Source organism: Populus euphratica, unplaced genomic scaffold, assembly GCF_000495115.2.
Source record: "Populus euphratica unplaced genomic scaffold, PopEup_1.0 scaffold59.1, whole genome shotgun sequence".
In the NCBI taxonomy this organism is placed as follows: Eukaryota; Viridiplantae; Streptophyta; class Magnoliopsida; order Malpighiales; family Salicaceae; genus Populus; species Populus euphratica.
Window position 1 is genome coordinate 261,568 of NW_011499940.1, and position 13,212 is coordinate 274,779.

At 30.8% G+C, this 13,212-nt stretch overlaps 1 protein-coding gene across 1 annotated transcript; it reads right to left on the minus strand.

Moving 5' to 3' along the window:
• Window positions 1-918: 918 nt before the first annotated feature.
• LOC105136897 (uncharacterized) lies at window positions 919-6,031 on the minus strand. Its single transcript, XM_011042401.1, has 6 exons — window positions 5,389-6,031; window positions 3,472-3,584; window positions 3,021-3,392; window positions 2,270-2,585; window positions 1,805-2,203; window positions 919-1,400 (listed from the first exon to the last, which is right to left on the minus strand). The coding sequence occupies exons 1-6, from the start codon at window positions 5,651-5,653 to the stop codon at window positions 1,330-1,332; spliced, it is 1,536 nt and encodes a 511-aa protein (XP_011040703.1). The 5' UTR covers window positions 5,654-6,031; the 3' UTR covers window positions 919-1,329.
• Between the last annotated feature and the right edge of the window lie 7,181 nt (window positions 6,032-13,212).

The window sequence follows — 13,212 nt, forward strand, 5'->3', positions numbered from 1 at the left end:
ATTAGTCTGATTATCTATATTTAATCTTGATATTTTTAATCGAACTATATTTTTACCAAACATTTAATTTATCAACTATCACATAAATTATTATTTTTTTCATATGTTAAGAACAACTGAACAACATTTTTTTTATGTTCAACAAACACAAGTGGTTGTCCAGTATACTAAAAAGATGTTTGGCGTTACAATCCAAATATAATTTAAAATAAATAAAAAAATTTTAGCTTTAAATTATTATTGTCAAAGTTTTTTTTTTTTTTTTTTTGAAACAGGTTACAAAATGGCAAGGACAGCCAAGCGAGTAAAAAGGTATCTGCCGAGCCAGTTGGCTCTTTGTGTGGCCAACCTATAGCATAAACAAGCATTGACTTTGTGACTTTCCATTGCATCAATGGTACGCGGGAATTTCCATGAAAAAGAGTTGAGCGAACAATAACCAAATAATGTCTGAGCTCATTGATACACTCTTAAAGCACTACAGGTTTGAATCTGTGACTGCTCTCACAACCCTAGGATGGAACCCAAATAACACTGTTATTAATGCCATCTTTACGAAGTAAGAACCAGATTATTTAAAAGCTTCAAAATCACTTTCAAAAATATTTTTAAAAAATCTTTTTTTTCCTCCAAATTATTATTTTCATATCACTATGATATCGCATCTGAACATAGACAATGACACCAGATGAACCCTATCCACCCAACACTCAACCACCATATCCCTCGTCCCATGCTGCAACACAACAAATGGGACAAAGATAACACGGAAGAATTATTGAAGTGCAGCATCTTCTGTTCCTTTTTCCTTCTCTCTCTCGAAAGAAATTAAGGGAACAGGATTAGGCAAAACACCAATACACCATGCACAACATCCAGCCATCGTGATTTGAAAGGCTAAAAGTTTAAAGGCGAAACTGAAAGAGAGTAAGCAGGAAGGCCTCAGGATAAAAAATCATACCTGATTGACTTGGCAGGGATGAGAAACAAAATGGTAATTTGATACATTTGTTTTTTTTTCCTTTTTTTTTGGCTTTTTTTTTTCCTTCTTACATTTCTGCAGAAGAGTACAACAGCAGCAATGCAATCAAAGACCTGCCACCTCTGTGACTTTGACCTGAAAATGCATCGGCATGCTGAACTTTTTAATCAAATATTTACACGCACAAAAACATGTATCCACTTGGATGTGAGGCACGCCCTTTGCGTTGCTCCCACTTGAACTCCTCCAGTTTGTTCTGTCTGTCTGAATTGCGAGATGCAGTTGAGTCCTTCGACTCCCAGAGAAGTGATTTTAACTAGAAAATAGACCGTTTCTCTTTTGCTTTGTTATAATTGTAATACAAGAGCAGCTAGGGATAGCACAATTGACCACCGAACAGTGAGAAGACCTGAAGAAGCTGCAAAAGTAGATGTTTAGCACATGGCATTCATGTGAATATAACCATTTGAATAATGGTCCGGCAGTTTCAGATCATTGGTGCATGGTTCATGCGTTAAAGATTTTCATTGCCCATCTAAGAAAAGAGATTGTTTTAGAAATAAATGCAAAGAAAAATCAAGCTTGTGAAAAAAAAGGTGTACGAGGGGAAAAAACAAAAGACTAAAAGAAATCCATATACCAAACAAATCAACCCATGTGATGTTTCATAAACAAATATTCAGTAAGAGAGCCAGAATGAAAAATTAAGGGGACGAATGTCCATGCAGAGAAAAAAATTTCATCCATTTACAAAGAAAAGAAAATATAAAATCTATGCTTTTATCTCTGATAAGAAGCACTTAGTTTATTTAATGTACTCACATGAAGATGGTGCCGGTGATGGTGAAACTGACGGCATTGTGTCATGATGCTCCTCAGGTTTACCCCCTGATGGTGGCTGAGCATGGGCAAAGACTACATTTGGCAAAGGACTAGATGCAGGAATTGTTTGGGAAATAGGTGAAGGGGTTGGCGACACTGATGGTGGACCATTGTCATGTTGAGGTGAGGTAGCAGAAAAGTGAGGGGAACTACTAGGTGCATTTGAAGGGGCTAAATGAGACCCCTTTCTGCCATTCCCTGTAAACCCTCTTTTACACCCAAATTGACAACCAGGAGGTTTTGCTCCATTGCTGTTATGAGGTGCAGGTGAACCATCTACAGGTGCAGGTGCGCTTCTCTTAGTTGGAGGTACAGGTGAAATTGCAGGAGCATGGGCATGGTGGCGGTGGTGGTGGCGGTGGTGGTGGCGGTGTCGGTGGTGGTGGTGGCCGTGGTGGTGGTGGCCGTGGTGGTGGTGGTGGTGTCGGTGGTGGTGGCCGTGGTGGTGGTGAGGGGGGTTAGGAAGAGATGTAGGAGAAGGTGAAGGGGCACTGCCTTCACCACCATGGAGAGAATGTTGCAAGATGGATGATAGACGAACCTGCTTCACTTTACCAAAAACAGTGTTATTCAGGCCAAGATTCTTGGAATGACCTCTGATGGTTTGAGCCAGTTGCTTTAACCTGGGGGTATTCCCAATAACCAGTATAACTGATGACAAAACAGTAGTAGGGAGAGCCACAGTTGAACCTTGTGAATTCCATAAGTTTATGTACAAGTTCTGCATTCAAAAAGAAAACCATCAGATTCTGCATGGCAAACACTAGAGTGGTCAATGAATCAATTCTCTAGAGAAACTGACAGGCATATCTCTATTTGAGCGACCATGGAATAGAATCTTTGATGGATTAAAAGTTACATCACATGAGTTTCTCTCTCCAAAAGGATTGTAAACGCAGAAAAGAAACCCTTCCTTCACATATTCCTACCAACTCGCGTATTACACAACTTCAAGGGACCCAAACCTAAGTCATGATCCCTCACTACCAATACACAAACACACCATGCTGCATTCTCAAATACACATTCAAGAGTTGGAATACGGAAACGCTGCTGTAAAGAGATACCTCACACACATGTATGTATACAAATAGTTGTTACACAAAGTGCAAAATAGGTCATAGTTTAAAAGAAAGGAGGCAAATTATCAGCAAACCTCACGGGTTGTTAGATGAAGTCCTGTCATCAGTTGACTTTTCAGATCGGCAAAATTCTCCCGTATTTGAAATATAGAGAAATTCAAGGTAAAGTTGAATGGTATTCGCACTTTCTGCAAAAGAAAAGCACTCTGTGGTGGAATAATGGTAATTCCTCCAGGAAATTTTAGCACCTCAAAAGAGAAGGCATCTCCGAACAAGGACTCAGTTAGTCTGAGAGATGAGTCGTTTACAACCAAATATCCGAACAAGCTCCTGATTAGACTTTGATCGGTTGATGTTATTTTAGAATTATTTTCAAGAGGATCAACCCCAAACACGACCTTTGTAGTGTTTGATCCAGTGAAAGGCTCTAGAGACAGGATAACAACCTGATTCAACAAATGAATTTGAATCAAAATTGAGAAAGTATGGATTGAATAATATAAGAGTGATCAATCAAGTGAATACCTTGGTATTAGGAACATTCATCTCATCAAAAATATCATCTTGAAGCATCAATATATTGTCCTCCAGCAAGGAAGCCGACTTATTGACTAGGAAACTTGCTACTATATCATGATCTGAATACATAAAAATTGAACATGTTAATAACAATAATTGAAAGAGTGAATTTCATGGTTTGAACCCATGAAATAATTTGAAAGAAGGACTTGTGAAGATAAAATGCACATCAAATAAACAGAATCATTCATTCATTGCATGCACCCACATAACATATAGCATGAAAGGCACATTTTCATTTGCCCTTTTCTTCTACAGCTTCAAAACCAACACCTTTCTCTTATCTTTTCTTTAATGTCCTTTTCTTTCTTTTGCAGAAACGATTCACTCACTGTTAAGACACTGACATCATTGTAAAAGCATCAAGGGATGTCTACAAATCAATTGATGTTTATCACACAGAGGCTTCCAATAACAGATGTCGCGTCAATGAAACAAACCTAAACGCCCGTAATGACCAATGATACTCTCCACTGAACCATTTTACACTTCTGCACATATCAACAGCACAATGTGACTGAAGGTGATTCCTATTCCAAAATGAAAATGAATCCCATAAAAGGTGCTACATGATTGAGACCCAAAAGGCATGGACACTACATGAATGCTTTATCAGCATCATGAAAAACACCAGCAATAACTTACTTAAAGAACCGTTTTAGTTCAAATTATCCACAAGATACTAGATATGCAGCTGAACTAAGCTTAATCACACTTTGTCACTAATTCATTGGGACTGAAAGCCAAACCAAATTCATCGGTCATTACAAAACTCAGCAAAACCTCGCTTGCAGCACCTAACAAAACCAGCCATGCATGACTATGGTAGGAAGGCCTATCATCTATGGAACATAACACATCGGCAGACTCCCACACCTTGTTAAAGCTTCCATCCAATTATCAGCACTATTAAGTGGATAGTCTAATAAATTTGAAGGGTGTAAGTTCATACTTAATGCATAATCAATATGGAACAGCATAGTGCATAGTATACTACTCAGCAGCAACATATTGCAATGACAAATTATTTTAAACAAAGAAAAAACTTTAGCAAGAACATTGCCACTATCATTAAAGAAAAGGCATACAGTACACGAAGTCCAGTTACAGTACTACAAGCAGATACCTATTTAGCTTCCGGAAATACCATGATTGAGCAATTATTTTGTGCAATTCAAATTTCTTGTTTTGCATGCATCATAGATTGTATTTACTAAAACTAGCATGAAACCGTACAACATATCCCATCCATATAAATTTCAGTCTTAAACAATCCATAATTAAGGATTCCATGTCCCAAAACGTAGGTCTATATCTCAAAAACCCAGACCTTTACTCGATTTAGAATCGCAAAAGACCACCACCTTGATATAGAAACTCTGATACCAATAGTCTTCCTTCACTTGTATTTCTACCTTGAACAAATCTAAATAAACCAAAATTGCCAAACTACAATAAGATTTTCAGACTCCAGTTTTATATTACTAAATGCTGCGTAGTTTACCTTGTTTCCTCAGTTTAAAAAAAAATCATTTACTTGCCCTACATTTTCTCACCAACCCAATACCCCACCAACTGATCATAACCACTTTCAAAACCCCAAATTCAAGCAACCATACAAAAAAAGCCAAATTGATAAATTCCGCATTCCTCTTTGTTCTCACATTTTCCTATCAACCAAACACTTCTTAACAACCTCACCGAACAAAAAAACAAATACCGACGAATTAAACATAACAAAGAAATATCCACTAAAAAAATAATAAATAATCCAGATCCATCCCTGGTTCAAAATGCCAACACCCAAGGATCCAAAAACCCAGAAAAAATTAAAAAAGAAAAGAAAAGAAAATCGATCCCTACCTTTAAACCTGTAATCCAGATCCAGACCCCCCTGATCTGCAAATTTTATAAAAGGAGGCAACCAAAAAAGAGCCGACAGAAAAACAGCAACAGATAATAAAAGTACAAAAACACATCTAAAACCAATAAACCTAGTAACAATAAAATTGTCTTTGCATCCAAAACAACAAAATCTCCTCTCTACATTTTGCTCTCCATTCTCATCACTTGTACCTATTCCTTGCTCCTCTTCGCTACCACTAACACCATTTCCCACTTTTCCCATAATGTAGCCAATATTACTACACAAAACAACCCCCCTCCCCCTCTAAACTATGGCCCTTCTTGATTCTTCTTCGTGTTGAGAATGGACTTGGGTTGTTTGGTGGTGAATTGGGACTTTGTTTGTTGAGCCCATTTTTTGTTTTGGGGTAAGAAAGTGAAAGAGCAACAAGTAGACGAAGAAGGGAGATAGAGAGTGCTAGAAGAAGGGAATTCTATAGAAGAAGGGAGAAAAGAGAAGGACCCTTTTGCTAGTAGTCCTAGTAAATCTTTAATATTATATTTTATAGTTTGAATTTGTTTATATGGAGTGATTGTTAGGGTTTGAAGTGGGAGAGAGAGAGGGAGAGTGGAGTAACTATCTGTAGGAAGCATGGTCTGTTTTTGGATTAACAAGAGGTGAGGTGGTGGTGGTGGTTTGTCTTCTTTTGTTTTTTTTTTTTAATTATTGTGATGTCTTTTCTTTCCTTTTTTATGGTAATTTATTTTCACTTGTTTGTTTTAATTTTTAATTTGTATTACGGTTTTAAATTTAAAGTTTCACGCAGTCCGTTTAGTAACGTGATACAGTGTATGCTTTAAAAGTAATTTTTAATTAAAAATATATTAAAATAATATTTTCTATTTTTTATACCAGTATATCAATATTTTAAAAAAACCTAAAAATAATAATTTAATATTTTTTAGATAAAAAAATATTTTAGTAAATATAAATGGCTAGATGTTAAATGAACAAAAATACATTAAAATAATATTTTTTTATTAACATGTCAAAACTTTCAAAAAAATATATAAAAAATAATAATTTAATATTTTTAAATTTTAGTGTGATTTCAATATAGTTATTGTTTTAGATCAAGAAAGTTTTTTTTTTCAATATTATAATTCAAATCCAGGTCATTGTGGAGATGGGGATCTTTTAATCATTATGAACTAGAGGCTTGTATTTGATTGATCTTGATGTTATGTTGGGATTTAAATTGATTCTGCGTGTACATAGCAATTCTAAGATCACATTTAGGAAAGTTAGCTTCATTAATAGTCCACCTTTATTTCAAAAATGGTTTATCTTAATGCAATTGTGAGAATTGCTTTTGTCTAGGTGCATGAATGTCTCCTTTCTTGTTCTCCAATCCAATTTCATTTATTTTTGTAGTTGAAAAATATTTTTTGTAAATATATTTTTTTTATAATTTTAAATTATTTTAATATGTTATTGTAAAAAAAGTTAAAAAAATATTTATGAAGTATTTTAAAGTAAAAAATATTTTAAAAAGTAATTGCAATAAATCTAAAATAACCAATTTAAAATGGATTGAATTGACATATTTCTTAATTTGGATATTAAGATTGACATAGGATTGATTATGTTAGAATAAGTTGATTTTTTTAAAAAAATAACAGATATTATTTTAATTTTTTAAAAAAATTAAAAAACTAGCGAATGCATAACCTGAAAGTTACGCTGAGTCAATCTCCAAATAAATTTACTATTTTACTATTTATTTTCGGTGCCAGGATATTATATTTTCGTTGTACAATGAAGTCTTGGTTTTCCGTTCACGAGGCTATAGAATTGCTGGCATTTTTAATTGTGATTACAAAATTGTTAGCAAGAATTATTATAATTATAATAATAATTATTATTATTATTATCGTTCTGGATAAAAATAAATAAATGCGTAGGGACCACTGGGCAGTGACCAGTGAGTTTTGATGGAAATGGGGCACCACCTGCGCACTAACCAGTGGGCTATAACTAAATGTGTGGCTTCATAGAGGCTGTGGTGACTAATGCTCCAAATCATTCTCTTTTTTTTTTCTTTATTATTAATATGGTTTTTCAGTTAATTTATGTACAGCATGATTAATTTTATAGATTTTAAAATTAATTATTATATAATTTTTTAATAATTCTAAAAATATTTAAATTTATAATTATTAAAAAATAAATTTAAAATCTAACCAATTAAATTATCCTAAAAAATTTACTCCAAATCACTATTAAATAAACTTGTTTTTATCAATTTTTTCAGTATAATAAATTTAACTTTTATGAATAAATTTAAAAGAGAAGGTGTTATCTTATTGTATTATATTGTTCAAGATATATTTAAGATATATCTGGAGTTTTTAGTTAATGTTAATTATTTTTTTAAGTTAAGATGATAAATGTGATGAAAATAAAAAAAGATATATTTTGTATTGTATTTATAATATAGTATTGATAAATTAATAATATTGATTAAATAATACTTTTGTTGATTATAGTTTAACTTTAAAATTTTAAAAACAACTTAAAGAAATTGATGATTTTTTATGATATTGGGAGTATTAAAGTGATGTTTAGAAGTACAATAGATATTATTTTTCAAGATATTTTTTATTTCAAGGTGTATCAAAATAATATTTTATTATTATTTTTTATAATTTATTTTTAATATCAACATATCAAAACGATAAAAAATACTATAAATTTTTAATTTTAAAAAAATCATTTTTTAATAAAAAGAGGGTTTAAACTCAATTGCAAGCAGGTGTAATTATTTTAGATAGCTTTAACTGTATTTTAAAATAACTTAAATCCACTTCATATTTGTCATTTTTATTTATTTTATATATTTATCCTCATTTATCTAACCATAGATATTTATATATTTTTTTGCTTTGAAACACTGATCTATTAGGATCTTAGTGAGCATGAAAAGAAAGAAAAATCATCCTCGTCCATCGAGCCCCTTGCCAACGGGTCTGGATATTAAAATAAAATGGTAAGAGATAGTAGATTATCATTAACATACAAATTAGGACATGATGGTTTGTTTGAAATATTTATAATAAAAAAAATCCAAGAAGTATTGTTTTGGAGTCTTTTTGATAAAAAAAATTACCTGAAATAATATTTTCAAGTATATTTCTAATATTGGTGTATTTTAAAAACATTGCTAGAATACTTCAATTACGTGATCAATTAATTTATCTAAATAATCAAATAAAATCCTCGCGACTTGACACTGCTAGCTATGTAAATAAATCATTTTATTTTTACAGAATAATTAAATGTATGAATGTACTAATTGTTCATAAAAAAAAAAAGAATTAAATTTGGAATACGAGGGTTCGAGAGGATGCACTTCCACCAGGGTTTTATGAAGTTTTTATTGGATCGAATGATTACACTTGGCTCGTAATGGTGCTCACTTCAGATTCACATGCTGCTAAATGCTTGCCATATACGACGAGGAATCAACCTCAAGCCATGGACATGTGAATTTTATCCTCTTATTAATTGGGTAAAACATGCTTTCAGTCAATGATCTAGTATTAATTGGTATTCGTATTTTTAGTTTTTACGTTACAGCCTACTTTTCATATGCTTTTAGAATTGTTGTTTATCTGGGAAAAAAAATTAATGTTTTTCAAGTGTTTAAGGATGATTTTGGTATGTTAATATAAAAAATAAAAATATATTTTTTAAATATATTTTAGTTAAAAATTATTTTTAAAAAATATATCCCACCACAATTTCATATGCGATTGTTTATCATTTTCATATGTATTTTATTTAAAAATATAATTATGATTACTTTTTAAAGTATTTTTCATTCATAAATATATTAAGATAATATTTTTTTATATTTTTAAAATTATTTTTTATATAAAAATATTAAAATAATTTAAAAACATTAGAAATATATTAATTTAAAGTAAATAAAAAAATAAATTATTTTTTTCAAAATTACTTCCAAAACACAAAAATAAATTTTGAATTTTTGAATTTAAATCAATTTTTAGAATGTGTTCGACTCTATTATATTATTTACTATCGAATGTTCAGCTATGATAAAGACCAATGACGATGGATGATACTGATTGGTGGATGTCGGCAATAGATCCCAATCCGTGCCATTTTATTTGAACCATTTTAAACTTTTGAATTTTAAAATTATTAAAGATGCTTTAGTCCTTGTAAAAGCTTATGCCATATTTAATAATATGATAATAGTTATTTTTAGGTAATATTTTATTTAAAAATATATTAAAATAATATTTTTTTATTTTTTTAAAATTATTTCTATATCAACACATAAAAAAATTAAAAAATAAAACATATATAAAAAATTAATTCCAAACTATTTATTTCAAAAAAATTACTTGAAATGTAATTCCATATAGCCATTTCACAGCACAAGGAATGCTTGAGCACAGTCCAAAAGGATCGAAATAACCATAATTGTAATATTCAGTATATCATATTGATAAAAAAAAATATGTAATTTGAATCCGATTTAAGTTATATTTTAAGTTAAATTTTTTAAAAATATCAACTTAATAAAATTCAATTATTCTGAATAATCTGATTAACCACGTCAAATCAATCCCAAACTCTATGATTAAAAAAAAAGAAAGAGTAAAGAGACAGGAAAATTCAAAGAAGAATTTTTGGAAACGTAGTAGTGTCCAAAATGAAGATGTCCATAAATTCAAACCAAGAAGAGGGTAAAGACAAAAACTGTGCTGTCCTAAATTCCAAGAAATAAGAAGGCTTACACTCAGCCACCTGGCTTAAACACAGCTACCTGTATTAATATCTACGACAGGCAACAGACTGGCTAGCTTTGCTGTGATTTTTTTTTTTAATTTCTTAAATTTATAGCTTGGAGTTATTCATTAATTATTTTTTCATAAAAGCTTTAAAAATCAAAAGAAAGCTACATTTGTTCACGATAATTAAAAGCTTAATTGTTTAGTGTATGTTTGAGGATGTAGTTATAGTTAATTTTAATTTTTTTTTACTTAGAAAATAATATCAACAATAGTTTTTATTTTTTTAAAAATCAACACATTAAAATGATTTAAGAACATTAAAACTATATTAATTCAACATAAAGGAATTTAAATTTTTATAAGAAATATATTTTAAATATTGTACCAAACACGCTCTAATAGTGTGTTTCTTACTGTAGCGGAGGGTATTTTTTAATTAAAAATAATAAAATAATATTTTAATTGTAATTAGCATTAAACTTATCATTATCCAAGCAGCATAATTAAGGAACCTGGTCTGGTTTGACAGGTTCACCATAGCCCTGTGCCAGGCTGAATTTTTTTTTTTTCCTGCACATGCCTTGTATTTGACTCGGAAAACCTGGGCAGTCTCATGGTCAATAGTTTTTATAAAATAGCACTATTTTTAATAAAAATTAAAAAAGTCATTTACTCGAATTAACGTACAAATCATTTAATTAACCCACGGAACCCATGATGAGGCAGGGTTTTCAAACGGTGCTTGGTTTACGTGCGTGACGGGGAAGCGTCAACTAATTAGAAAGCGAAATTACGGCTGGTGGCTGGGTACAGTGCTCCAATACAGTAATGACTAAATGAACCACACGCGGCAGTCACGGGAGATGGGTGGGTCTCACCGCCCCCACACGCACGCCCGTGATGCATGTGCATTTCGCGTGGATCGTCGTTTTGCTCTGACCTCACCTGTGTTTTATACTTTCTAGTTTTTAGCCAGAGGATAATGCAGCGCTGGCACATTGACTTTCATTTTGGCCAGTGATGCCTTGACCTTTGGATTTGACACGTGCACTAATCTCAGCCGTGAAAAAGTAACTCATGGCGAACTTCAATCTAGCTCATATTTTAGATTTTTCAAAGGAAAAATCAAATAAATTTTTTTTCGTATATGGAGTGTGTTGGTGAGTATTTTTTTCGTTAGTCTTAGTTTTACATGTATTTATGATAAATTATCATATTTATGGAGATTTGAGAGTAAAAAATAATTAAATATAATAAAGTAAATGAAGCAATTGGGGGGGGGGGGAAATTATTAAAAAAAACTGTAAAAACAGAATGGTAAATTGAGAAGATATACACTGAAGGTAATAAAGTGAAGTGCCAACCCCTCGAGAGTGTTCATAGCAGAAGCATAAAGTGATGCTTTGATTTATTAATCCTTCCTTTAATCATATTCTTTTCTTATCCTATGATATCATGGGTCAATAATAAAGTTAATTAAAATAATATAGTCTTATCCTATTCTTTTATTAATCCAATTTCCCAGCTGCGTTTGCATTCCATTGTGCAATCATGTCCTTGAATTTCCAGACGCACACACACTACCTCCTGAATTCTGAATTCCGTGAGCTGATTGAACTAAATCAAGTTAATTAAAATAATACTAGCTGATTGAATTAAATTGAGTCAATTAAAATAATATTATTTTAATTTTTTAAAAATTTAAAAATATTATTTTTTAATATAAAAAAAGTTATATATTATCTTGTTCCAATTGATTCGACAAATTACTTTGGTTTGATTAGTTTAGACTTCATCGAGTTTTTTTCAATACCCAGTAACTTAAGCGTTGAGATTTGAGTGATTCCGTTTTAAAATAATTGAAGTTTGATTCGACTTTTAGGTGTTGATATTTTTATACATGTTAGAGCTTTCACAATTCCATCGCACAGAGGACATATTCCGAGAGAAGATGAGTGGCTTCACTTTTATAAGGATGAGGTTCCAGTTTGCATGGCAGTGGGAATCCTCCTTTTTTTTTTTTCAAACTTTTTTTATTTTTTTAATATAAATATTCCGACTAATTTACATGTATCTTAAATAATTCTATATAATTTAAAATTAATAATTATATAAATCTTTAATAATATTAGATTTATAAAATTTAAATTAATAATTTTTATAAAGGGTTTCAAGACCTTTTGAATTCGAGTTTACTTTTTTAATTTATATATATATATATATATTGCAAACTAGTTGAGTTACTTTTTTAAATTATATATATATATATATTAATTTTGATACGATGTGGAAAATATCATATAATATTTTTAATGTTTTATTTTTAATTAAGTATGAAAACAATATTTTATTTTTTATTAAAGATATAAAAATATATAATAAAACACAAGCACCTCTTGTTTTTAAAGAAAAAAAAATTATCCATATAAAATCATAATAAAAAAAAATTTATTTTATTTTTTTTGTTTGTATTTATCATAAAATATTAAAATCTCATCGTCTGCAGACTGTAACAGTAAGACCCAAGATATCTGGGTAGATTTTTCACATGATGTATAGTGTATTGATACGACTTATTTATCTTTCAAAAATCTTCAAGGAGAAGATATAGAAAACTTTGAAAAACTCCTGGATTTAATTATTTATGAATAATACCATACTTACAAGCAACGTAACTGGTTTGTCCTAGTTGACCAGGGAATAAACCATTAAATAAAATAAAATAAACTAGAAATCCAGAAAAACTAAAATAAAAAAGGAAACAAAATAAAAAAAATCTTAATTCCTGAATTGGAGGGAGCAATCCGAGTCGATTTTGCAGGTTTAAATCATAAAAATAACTTAAAAACAGACATTCAAGATGGGTTTTGATCTCGAGAATTCTACCATCCATGGCGCGGGTCTCCGAATCATCTAACGGATTAGTTCGCGTTCATCTTTTCAATTTGGCTTGTTAGTTGCCTGTCTTTCTCTGTGATTCATGGATTTATCGAAGTACACGTCCCATATCAACTT

Bases quoted from the DNA above. Each gene is read 5' to 3' on its own strand.
- LOC105136897 (XM_011042401.1), bottom strand. From the start codon at position 5,653: ATGGGAAAAGTGGGAAATGGTGTTAGTGGTAGCGAAGAGGAGCAAGGA. The intron at 2,586-3,020 runs GTTTGCTGATAA...TTTTGAATGCAG, and splicing joins TTCATCTAACAACCCGTGAG to AACTTGTACATAAACTTATG. The intron at 2,204-2,269 runs GCCACCACCACC...ACCACCGCCACC, and splicing joins ACACCACCACCACCACCACG to ATGCCCATGCTCCTGCAATT.